The 12,903-nt window shown below is 35.3% G+C and overlaps 1 protein-coding gene across 2 annotated transcripts in view; it reads right to left on the reverse strand.

Moving 5' to 3' along the window:
* Window positions 1–12,903, reverse strand: part of SCYL2 (SCY1 like pseudokinase 2) — a 37,275-nt gene that overhangs the window by 15,729 nt on the left and 8,643 nt on the right. For both annotated transcript variants that reach the window (XM_074168204.1, XM_074168203.1), the window contains 5 exons: window positions 8,588–8,745; window positions 4,216–4,360; window positions 3,495–3,644; window positions 2,657–2,878; window positions 1,673–1,789 (listed from right to left, as the gene is read on the reverse strand). In XM_074168204.1, the coding sequence (XP_074024305.1) occupies window positions 1,673–1,789; window positions 2,657–2,878; window positions 3,495–3,644; window positions 4,216–4,360; window positions 8,588–8,745 (792 nt within the window). The remainder of the gene's footprint in view (window positions 1–1,672; window positions 1,790–2,656; window positions 2,879–3,494; window positions 3,645–4,215; window positions 4,361–8,587; window positions 8,746–12,903) is intronic.

A 12,903-nucleotide genomic window follows, 5' to 3' on the forward strand; every position in this document is an offset into this window, starting at 1 on the left:
GAGGGCACAGGTCTTCTGAAGCATTGTGGAACAATGTCCATAGATAGACCAGGCTTATAAAGATGGCACCATAAAAACACCAGGGGGTTTCATCTATAGCTGTGGGATATCATATTAATACTAATAGAGCTGCTTCATTGCTAATGAAAGATTGATAAAAATGCATGATGGTAACAAGATTGTTTATATAAAAATCCATCCCCAAATATTCAGCTTTCAGTTAGCAGCTTAATAAAAAGAGTAGAAGAGTGGCTATGCTAGACCTACAAAGACTGGAATGAAAAGTTCTACATCCAAAAACTTGCATGGGTAAGATTCCTCCTTCCTGTTAATTCTCATTTTTAGGGAGGGATATATTGAAACTCATGGGCTTGCAACAGTTAAAGACAAAGCATGATTTCTCAGGCTATTTAGAAACTTGTTTTCATTTGAAAAATTTGTGCAAAAAGAAAGGATATAAAAGCATTTAAAGAAGCTCTGCTGTAAGGCAGAAAGAGAAGCTGATAAGAGCAGGTCAATGAAGAGGAAAAGAATCAGAAAAGCAGACCAGAGAAGGGCAATACAGGAAAAAAAAAAGAATCTATCAGCAGAGAACTGAAGCTAGTCTGCACTGTGGACTTAAATTCTGTCTTCTAGATTGCACACCAAAAGGTACGCGATCATGGAATTCTACACAGATTAGCACAAACCAGTTAAAGCTAGCAAGGTAAACTTGCCCATGTCAAGCTCCATGTTAGCTCATGTCATGCTGGCTGTAACAAACTAATTTTAGAACTAAAGCTCTAATATCTCTACCCAACAATTCAGTCTGCAGTGCAGATGTAGTAAAAGAGACTTAACATCTTCACAAAACCATATGGCTTCAGACAAGTGAGTCAAAGCCTGAGTAATATTCGCCAATTTCCTCACTTATCTTTCAGCATATATGTTGGCAGAACCATTACCTGTTCCCCCTCCCTTCTTCACTCACTATTTCTTCCAACTGTTAAGATACTGATTTCTCTCTCCGCATACAATCTTTTTATATGACAGGAAAAGAGGAAGATTGTTTCGCTAAGCAAATCTATAAGCAGGAACTTGAAAGGCTATCACATACGAGAAAATAGTGTATAAGACAAAGGAAGAATCATGCTTTTAAGTTCTACTTTCAGATAGAAAAGCAGAGGAAGAGTTTGTCAAATTAAAACTTAAATTATTCTACTTGCGATTAATTTTTGATTTATTATGGCAAGTAAGCTCTGAATATATTTTAAGCTATTCTTCTGCATATTTAATAATACACTGAAAATCATAAGCCCAAAGTTAATCCTTACATTTATTGCCCTTTATAATTTTACAGCTTTATAATCCTTCCAATACAGTTTTAAAGACTGAATTGTATAAAAACATAACATAGAAAATACTTCCAACTGTATTGGAAAGCAAAAAAATAGTGCTGCATTGCATGATTATTCTAAATTCTGTCTCAGCACCCACTTCATCCATATTAATACAGGTCAGCATAAGGACAATTTTTGCCATCAACATCATTATTTCCGAAACAGTTTAAAAATATTTAACATTTCAACTAAAATGTTCACCAGGAAAATGCTTTAAAATAGCTCTATTGTTTCTACAAATCAAATACTATTTTCCCTCTTTCCTGTGGCTACTGTATTTTCCATGAACTGACCTTAGTCATTTGATCTGCGTCTGGTCTGACTGCTGGAGCTACATTTAAGAGTAGCTTTACATGTTCACGCACCTCCTCTGGTATATTCTGAAGAGTACTGGAGCTTAAACGGCTCAGCTGCGTAAGTAATTTAAGCACATGTACCATGAAGTCAGAAAATCCTGTACATAACTATTTCCAATATACATTAGGACTATACTTCAACCTTTTGATGGTTTCTCTACCCACACCTTTGATATCCCTCCCTTCACCCCTTTTGTAACCCATTTGCTTCTGATCCCTCATAGTCCTCTTGCTGTCTCCCAACAGTCTACCTGCTTCAGGTCACATTTCCCTATTTCCAGCTTCTCATTGCATTCAGGTTATCAGAGAACACAAACCCAATATTTTTAAACAGGTAAAAGTTATTACCTGAGGTGTTGTCTACACACATTAAAATATAGTACAAACAGCTAAGGCAATGGGCACCCAAAAAAGTTATTACCAGAAAACTTGCATATATACATTATGTCAGCTGATCTGATTAATGCTCTTCTGTTAATATTCATAAGTCCACAAAGAACGTGAAATAGCTGATAGTTAAGTGGATACCAATTGCTATGTAAAGTGATCAATCACTCTAAACTCAGCCACCTTCAATGGTCCTTCATAAGTCATTCACTGTCTTGTGTTTCACACTGTTCATCCCAACAGGTAAAGTACTTATTTCACAAGACCAGCATTCAACAGGTTTACAGAGAAATCATGTGAAAAATGAAATTTGTAGTTTATAAAGTAACCTTCTCTACACATATATTTATTTCCTGTATTTTGCTGGGATTCTTTTTTCTTGTTATAAAGATAGCATGCAAGGTAAAAGAGACCATTAGTGGATTGTTTATGTTGGAGCACTGGTATTGTGTTCTAAATATTTAAATCTATTTTAAAACAGTAACTTTTCAAATATGAAAATCAATGAATAATAGTCACAAATAGAACAAATACCTGATCCAGCTGTCTACTAAAGCTTTTATAAATATCCTGCTTGTTGACCTCAAAAATTGGTTTCCCTTTATTAAATACTGCATACATAACAGCTCCTAGAGAGTACATATCACTGGCTGTCTCACAGCTCACAGAGAGAATATATTCTGGTGCCAGATATTCAGGATTTGGAAGACACAAGGATGGCAAGTTTGGATCCCATTCCTTACAAGGGAACTTTGGCTGCAAGAGAAGTAAAAGAAAGTACATTTATTAGAGATTTTTAAAGAACATTTTAAATATTAAATTCCAGCAGTGAAAAATAATTAATCCACTCAAATTCAATTATGAATGAAACAGAAATGGAGTAAGGCAAAACTGTTAAGAATCTGTGTCTGTAGCTTAGAGTGATTAGCTGATGCAGTTAAGTCTGAATATTAAGAGCTGGGAAGTGTAATGTAAAATCAAAGCACTGCTGTAAGAGGGAAACATGAGCTATAACGTGAATTCATTTTAGGAGGCAGCAACCAGACACTAAGCGAATGCAAGGGACTAAATTAGGTAGCTTTGCATGTCATCTAGCATGCAGGTGAGCGTAAGTGGCCCAGGCTTCAGCCTCTGTCTGAAACCATCACTAGTCTATTTTGACTCCACTAAGCCAACTCAAACTCTTTTTCTGTGATGACCAAAGGCAGCACTTCAATCCAGACCTGTGCCATACGTTCACACTTCCTGCCAATAAAATATAGATGTGAATATTAAATAAAAGATTCTGTACTGAAATACAAGGTCATGAAACTGGTTTCAGACAAAGATCTGAATTCAAAATTTAATGGTGATAAGTATAAAGATCTGTTACCTCCTGTTCAGATGGATTTGTTGACTGGATACAAAAATCAAAGCCCATGATTTTCCATGCTCCACTCTTATTCAAAATAATATTTTCAGGAGTAATATTTCCATGGACCATTTTCACACTGCTATGCAAAAATGACAAGCCTTCAGAAACCTGTAATAAAAGATTATTATTTCAGGTTAAATATTTCCCCAAATATCCTGTAAGACATTTCCAAAAATTCTGTTTCTGTGGTCACAGTTAAATTGGTAAGTTAACTAAGAAACCATTTTTCACCTCTATTTTAGGCTATGTCTTAAATATTATATATGAAGGACATTAAACATCTCATCAGCAGATGAGATTAATAATGCTGATTAACCATTAGAGCACAGGAACAAAAATTATTTTGAAAGTTGATCAACATATTCACCAAGTAAAACCTGGGAGCTACTGTTCCTCCACAGAAGGTAAAGAAAAGATTGACGTATGGGAGAGACAACTGTAGCACAGATATTTACATGGAAAATTAAATTTAATTTGATTTCATATTTTCCATGTCAGAATAAGCAAAAAGAGTAGCAACTTAGAGCCTCCAGCCTCTTATACTTACAGTGATCAGGGCACTATCATCTCTCACTTCCCAATTATCTCATTTACCATAGGCAGACAAAACTTTGGCAGTTTACAAATCTATAAAACAATGATTAATACTAAAAGCATAAGAAAAAAATCTGTGTCATACCTGAAGCAAACCATATTTGGTCTCCACATCATAAAGTTTGTATTCTTTGATGTCAGATGGTAAAGGAGAAGGTAGGTTGTCCCAGCTGCCAAGAACATTAGCTAAACTTGCACACACTGGTTCTGTACAAAATGCCAAGCAATCCCTATAGAGGAAATACATAAAAACGTTCCTTGTAAATTAATGTAATAAATCTCTTGACTGTGAACAAAGAACCATACAAACATTATATTATACATTATCAGAGCACTTGGTGCTACTTAAAAACATGTTATATTTCAGATTTTGAATCGTTGTAAGTAATATTAAACTAGACAGAAATATATAAATATCTGAAGTACTCAAAAATATTAGAATGTAGAAATCAGCCTTAAGTTATTTTATTCTCTAACATTCACATACATCACTAATGATTCATACAATGCTTCATAAAAAGTTTTAACAAAACAATGCTTTTCTTGTCCAGGAAATCAAACAAATAACTCTTACTATTACTAAAACTTGTTACATCAGGCTTTTAGCTGTGCCTAAAACTGACACATCCCTGACTGAAGCAACACTTAATGTGGTCAGACAACGATCAGAAACAAAATTAATAAAATGTAAGGTAGCACCTGAAGAGTCTTTTCTTCTGCAAACGAATAGAAAAGGTGCAAACACAAATACGCTCGTTGTATGAACTGCAGTTCGCATGTGAAGCAACTGTTTTCTAAACTATGTTATGTATTGTTTTCATCATTAAAAAATACAGATTTTTTTAATGCATTTTTGTGTTAGCAGCGTTTGAAAAGCACAGATGAAGCAAACGTCCACACATAAAGTGGACCGATTGTAACACTGGGCTTCAAAATTTCAAATTTTGAAGTCCTGAAAAGAATGTAAGTCTCAGTTTCATAAACTTCATAGGCATAGTCATTCTTTGTATCTACATGCTTTATACTGGTCTGCACAGCTTTTCTGGAGAAAGCATTACATGTTTGGTAGCACACATACCTAGTTTAAGGACAAGTAATTCATGAGACCACTAAATACTGTATCAGTGTGAACATAGAAAACTGAGACTGAGTAACACTAATGACAGAATCATAGAATAGTTTGGGTATATTATATATGAATCTTTATAAAGATAAAAATATCTTTATATGCATAAATATATATTTTTGAATAGAAAGTTATAGGCAAGGCGGCAGAAGCCTAACTTTTTGTTCATTCCATAAAAATATCACAGAAGACACAACACCTCAGCATGAATCTACCACATTGTTTTTATGTATCTCAGTAATTAACAAGCTTGCTTTCTGAAGTGAAATAAGGCTGATGAAACATGAAAACCCCTTATTACTCATCCAAATTTTAGTTTTACTTTAGTTTTGTCTATTGCCTTTCTGAAGGAAAAACAGCTGAAAACTAAAATCAAAAATTAAAATTGAAAACTAAAATACATTGAATCATAAGTGTCAGCAAACCTGACATAACTTCTTTGCTTAGTTTCCTCCCTACCACTCTGTTAATGCCACCCCTTTCATGTTTCTATTAACACAACGTGGGCTATAAAACTTGTTTCTGTAGTAATCACAAGGAAGAAACAGAGCATGGAACGAGAAAGTCCTTCATTTTCAATCTGACTTCAACTTTACCATAGAGCTTATAAATTTAGTTACAGTTTAGGCACAGATAACAGAATATAACCTAGGGAATAGTTATTCAGTGGTTTTCATAACATAAACTCAACAAAATGCTGTTGTTTTGAAGGACTAAAAAGATGGCTGTCTATTTTTCACTGTAGGAGCTAATTAAATAAGGACCAAATCCAGAGTAAAGGAAGGATGGGACATCTAATTAAAGCAATTGAATATTGCAGAAGCTGATGTTTGCCATACAGTGCAGCTTCTTTAACAGTTTCCTGAATAATATCAAAATGACATTCAGAGTAACACAGTAAAAAGAAAACAAGTTACAAAAAAAAAAGTGATGGCCAAAACCAGATACGCTTTGGGAAAAACCGCAACAGATAAAATATCTAGTAAATTAAGTATCTGGGACTCTTCACACTACTACTATTTTTAATGGGTATTAATGACATTATGAGTGAACTTATAGTTTCACTTTTTTATCCTTCTCTCCAATAACAAGTTAAATATATAATTACAGTGCTCATCTGTTACTGGAATTCAAGATCAGTTGTAAGTAAATATATTGTATTTGTATTAAATATTAAGTATAAATAAATAGCTTTTCATTATATAAATGCATGTAAAAATGTGTACATCTTAATATCTATATTTCTATTAAATATAATTATATTGAATACCAGTAATTTGGAGTAGTAAAAGAGCTTTCCTCTATTAAGAGTGGAAAAGCTACCTACATAGTAGGGTCAGAAAGGTATGGCCTTTCTTTCTGTATCTACTTCAGCTGTGCAGGTACACCAAGTATCCCTTTGCCCCCCAAAGGAGGAATAAAGGGTGACTTACAAGCAGTTCAGCACAAATGTATGTTACTTTGGAGGCACAAAAAAAGGCAAGGTACAGTCTAGCCAGAAGGAGCCCATGACAGATTTCTTCAAGAATAAGCCCTCTGGAAAGACCTGCAATTCTAAAGAAATCTTACAGGCTGCTTGTACGAGGTTACACACACAAATATTATAAGCAAATTTTTCTTTTATGAACCCCTGCCAAAAACCGTTACATCAGTTTCTGGCACATCAAGCAACTGGACAGGTTTTGTGCTACTGCTGTTTCTACCAGTAGCTGAGTGTGCTGAGTATGGAAAGAAAAAGAAAAACTGGAGCAAAGCATAACGCATCACTAAAAACTCACAAACAAGAACTCTGACATAACTACACTATTAATTTTACCCAAAAGGCTTAAATTCTTCACAAGAACACCAAAGCTTTCTTAAAACTCCAAGGTATGAATCTTAGCCTTTTCTTCTGAAGTGGAGAGTTCAGGGAAAAATAATTACAGATGCAGTTGCTGAGTCAATCAAAATACTGTGACAATTTTAGAAAGAAGTCTGGGATATACTCTGGGATTCACTTGCAAATGCTATGACTGAGATGACCCTAGGCCCTTTAGCGTGTAATAGTTTATTTACGGTTGTAGAGTACTGAGAGCTGCCTTCAATTACCTAATTAAATCTTCCTTAGGCTTTTGTGACGGGCACACTGAACCACAGGGGCAGTGACAGCTCTGAACCCTTGCTATTGCAAAATGTGTACTGGAAGAAAGATATATATGAATATGCAAGTGTCATTTAATCCAAGAGATCTTTCCCTAAGTAGCCATCACAAAGACAGAGAAGCATTCCTACAGTATTCTCCGCTCAAAAAGCCACTACATTTGGAAAAATGCAGGTTAACAGACACAATCAAGAATGTAGACGTTTGAAAGGTAACGTACATGAATCTTTATTAGGCTACCATTTAGAAAAACTACTTTGGAAAAAAATCTCTAAAACCCTCACGATCTTCCTCAGTAGGATCAGCTTTCTATTTTAACATGAAACTTCATTTTATTTGTTAGATTTTAGTGTGCTGTTATCACTACAGTTGAACAATAAATGTGTAAGACTAATCATTATTGTGCCTCGTGACCAACCTTATGTAAATCAAATAAGCACTCCCAAAACACACTGAATTTTGTCTCCCTCAATTGGCATTTGAGGACCTCTTAAAGACATACATGGCCAAAAAACATATACTAAAAATCTCCGATCTCACATGCAGTAAGTACATACATCTAATAAATGGAACAAATGTATTGAACAACCATTTGAAATAAAATAATTTTTAAGAGATTTCTTTCAAACTGAAAAGAGTTCTTTTAAACTGAAAAGAGGGGAGATTTAGATTAACTATCAGGAAGAAATTTTTCACTGTGAGGGTGGTGAGACACTGGAACAGGTTGCCCAGGGAAGCTGTGGATGCCCCATCTCTGGAAGTGTTCACGGCCAGGCTGGATGGGGCTTTGAGCAACCTGGTCTAGTGGGAGGTGTCCCTGCCCAGAGCAGGGGGGTTGGAAATAAATGATCTTTAAGGCTCCTTCCAACCCGAGCCATTCTATGAAAAGCAAAATTAATTGAACTACAACATTTTCATGCTCTAAGGGTCATGTGTATCCTTATAGCTACAACTGGACTAAGATAATGCAATATATTGTTAATTCAATTCACTAGATTCACACCAGAAATGCATGCTATGGCTTGGGGAAAAAAAAAAATAACCTGAGAGTGGGGTGAATACTATTCTCACACGAGTAAATACAGTAAATTCAAATCTCATCAGATGTATGTGTTGAATGTTCCAGATATTTTTTATTCAATAATAAAACGATGGCTAAGAAAGTCTGCTCTCAACTTTACTACAGCTTACCTGGATTCTTCCAATGGATGTTGAACTGTAAGTAGTCGAGGGTGTCGAAGCCTGGTTAGCTGTTGAACACCTCGTTTTAAAGAATCAATAATCTGATCCTTTTCAAATTTTTGATACTTGTCAATTAGCTTCTTATCAAAGACAAAAACAGCCACTTCCTAGAAACAAGCAACAAAATTCACTTCATATATTACACAGCCAAAAAACAAGCCTATACACAATTACATACACACACTTTTTTTAATCAAGAGTACAATCCCACTAATGCAGTAAGTATTTCAATGTATGTGTGTATATACATATTGTCCTTACTTTGTCCCAGTCATAATCACACAGGTTACTGTATGTAAACTCTGGAATATATATTTTAAGAGTTAATGTACTACTGCTCCTTAGTTTACAAACAGTAATATGTAAACTACAACCACTATCTCCACAGTGACAAAGCAGTGGATCCACAGGACAGAAATCAGCTTGATTTTAAGTAGATGAAAGCATTTATATCAACTATGAACAATTAAAATATTCTGAGCATATATGCATTAATTTGTCATTAAATGTATCAAGTGGCACTTTATTAAACCAGACCCCATCTCAGCATTCTGCTCCAAACCAGTACAATCTATATAAAACTAGACATTCATGAAAGAGAATTTATAGTCACAGTAATCAATTAATCTAATCAGACCATTCACATGATAAAACATTAAGAATTTTTAAATGCTTAAACATGTCTAAAAAGAATTCCCAGAAATGCGGTAGATGCTAAAAACAGAGAAACCAATCAACCTTCCAACCAACCTCTGCAAATGGAGTGGGAGAAAATGGAGACATTTATATAAAACTTTGAAATTAGATTACATCACCGCCTTGGAAGCCAGTAAAGAGAAATAAATCAATTGAAGAAAAAAAGAATTTAAATCTTTACCATGAAACAGAAAGACTTTCTCATACTCCTGCAAAAGCATTATGAATAATAATAAAGGTTAGAAACCAGTAGAAAATAATATAAAAATACAGTTTTCAGTCCCAAGAGGAAGTCTATGCTCTTGTACTGCACATTTTATAACCATTATTCTAATTAAAATCTCACAGAACAGTTATATTATTGATTTTTTAAAAAAGAATTCTAGAAATAGTCTACATAAAAAAAGAAATTTAGTCCAATACACAAAAAGTTGGTTTATATTTTTTAGCTGGTACCTGTTTCGTTAAGCCATTAGCAGGTGAACACATATAACTAACTCGACTAACTACACTTTTCCTGCTTCTATTCCTACCAGCTCCCTGCTCCAACTCTTAAGTGTGATGGATCAAACATTAACATAGACACAAGACAGGAAGTAACCCATGATAGGAAGACTTATACTTATACCTACTATTTAAAAAATACATATTTTCCAGTACAAAGTGTGAATGTATTGAGCAGTATGTGACCAGTAACAACATGTCAAACTAACACAGCACTTCTGAAAGCACTTCTGTTTAATGACTAGTCAAAAGAATCAGAAAGTGAATACTTAAATCACATAGTATGGGTCATCACTACGGTTTGACTATTTTACGATGGCTATAAATAAGTTTTATTGGTGCTTGCATTGTTTGTGTGAAGTTTGACAGAACTTTTACATATCCAAAATCTGCTCACTTACTGGTACATATATAAAATTGTAGTATTCTAGGTACGAAAATGATTGCTATCACATTGATTTTGTAGACTTAGTCATTGTGGACTGTCAAGAACCAAAATAATTTGAGCTGACAACTTCCTTTCAATGCCTTTATTTTCATGAAACACATCCGATACAAGAAGAAAGCATACAGCCTTCTCTGTCTGCTCATGGACACTAAAATGTTCTGATATTAATAATTCAATAGGCTATTCTGAAATTCAATTTCATAATCAGCATTGATTTTGATATGCAGAATGCCATATCAACAATTTAGTATCTTAACCCTCATAAGTCACTAGATATTACTGTACAGAAGAATGAAGAGAGAGCCAAGTCATGGGCCATAGAAAACACACCCAATGCACAAAAATTACTGAAACCATATAGTATGCTTGGAAACACTGAAAAGTGTTCAGGGTTTTATGTTGCATGAACCAATAACCCAGTCAAATTTTGACTATGAACACGTTGTTTCTATTTTTCCTTTTCTGTTTTACAAGAACTGATATTCAACACCAAAAAGGCAGGCTACTGACTGTAGCTGACAGGCATTCCATTGCCTGGAATTACTCTCATGGAAACTTCCTGAGATGAAAGCCTGCAAAGGCTTTACATAGTTACTTCTTTCCACAGAAAGCTCTAGAGGAGCTTCTACTTTGCTTTTTTTCATTTCATAGGTTTGAAGGAAGAGTAGCTTCCTCCTGCAGATGACTACTCGTTATTTAATTCTGCAGTTGTGTTGTAATTCCAACTTTGTGATATAAAAATAAATTTAACATAAAAACACTAAACTATATTAAAAAATATGACTGCTCTCCAAAAACAAAGTGAAAAAGTAGAGACAAAACAACCCTTATCTTTAACAACACAAATTTTCATTCATTATGTGATAGGAAGTATACACACCTGGCTCAGCATGCTTTTGTCTCAACACAGTATACTGGTAATGCTACTACCTGGGTTAGGAAGTATGGACAAGTATGTAGGGGACAAGATTGGCCACTCTAAATTGGAATCTCAGTTCTATACACAAACACGAGATAGTCCACACCACCTGTCTCACCTTACACATGTTTAAGCCAAGCGCTTCACTTCAAAATGGAGTTAGGTAAAGCTCAGTGATGACATCGAGCCAGCTGTATGTTATGATGTGTACTCTGTAAATACTTGCCTGGATGAAGACTTTCAAGAAAATATCTGTTGTTACTGCCAAGAATTTAGAATTTTTAACATGAATCACTGCAAAGATCAGTGGTTTAGTTCTATAATGCCTTAGCCAGGAAATTAAATGTCACCTGTGCAAACAGGAATAAGCATTGTCCACAATATGCAAGACACAGGACATGGTTTAATTGGGCTATAATCATATTAACTCATCTAGAAAGCTTTTAGACACTGAATAGAAAAATGTAAATAAGTTCTCTTTGACTGTGGTTGTGTTGACCATTGCCCTAAAAAACTGGTATCCACTAATATACTCCTTCATAATGTTTTTTTATCCTTGTAGTTTTAATCACTAAATGCCCCAATTTCCTTTTCCCAGCTTCTTTGTACAGCTTTCCTTTGCACTGGGTCTGGCTGAGATAGAGTTAACTTTCTTCGTAGCATCCCATATGGTGCTGTGTTTTGGATTTGTGGCTAAAACAGTGTTGATAACACACCAGTGTTTTGGCTAATGCTGAACAATCCTTGCACAGGGTCAAGGCTTTCTCTTTTTTCCACTCTGCCCTGACAGTGAGTAGGCTGTGGGTAGGCTGAGTAGGCTGTGGCAGGAGATTGGGACAGGACATTGCCAGGACAGCTAACCCAATCTGGCCAAAGGGCTACTCCACATCATGCCCAGTGATAGAAGAAGGGGGTTTTGGCATCCAAAGCGGCTCTTGTTTGGAGACTGGCACAAGCATCATTCTACCTATGGGATGTGGTGAGCAATTTCCTTTGCTTTGCTTATTTCCCCCGCACCTCCCTTCCTTCACCTATTAAACTGTCTGAATCCTGACCTATGAGTTTTCATGCTTTTCTTCCTATTTTCTGCCTCCAGCCTGCTGGGGCTGGGGAATTGAGTGAGTAGCTGTGTGGGTGCCTGGTTGCTGCTTGGGGTCAACCCACCCACCACCCCTCCAAGTCCATTTGCAATCCTGCATTCCTTATGAAACACACACCAGTTTGAAACACAATGACAGTTTAAAACATGTCCTTATTTACCCATATAAACACCTTATAAACCAAAGAGAATGCAAAATCCTGCTCCTATCTTAGCCAACACAACTGCTAAAAGGAAAAAAAAAGCGGAGGGGGCGGGGAAGGGGAAAGAGAGAGAGAGATAAAAATGATTCTCCCTAACCAGAAGAAGCCAACCCGCTTTCTCTCCTGCCCCCAAGAGGAAGGTAAAAATTCGGAAACACAGTGGGTTTGTGTGTCAAAAAAGATGCAAATAAAACTAGAAAGTATTTCTAATTTAAAGACTCTAAAAACTGTGGATGATGATAATGCAATAGCAACACCTATTCCTATTCATCTCATTGCATACTTAGAAAACATGTCAACAATACCTGTAAAACATTCAAGCACTACAGTGATGAATGCTACAGAAACTCAAATCCTTCTATTTTCAATTACATTTTGAATAGTGTGGAGTAATAA

This window comes from Numenius arquata, chromosome 2 (genome assembly GCF_964106895.1).
Source record: "Numenius arquata chromosome 2, bNumArq3.hap1.1, whole genome shotgun sequence".
Taxonomy (NCBI): domain Eukaryota; kingdom Metazoa; phylum Chordata; class Aves; order Charadriiformes; family Scolopacidae; genus Numenius; species Numenius arquata.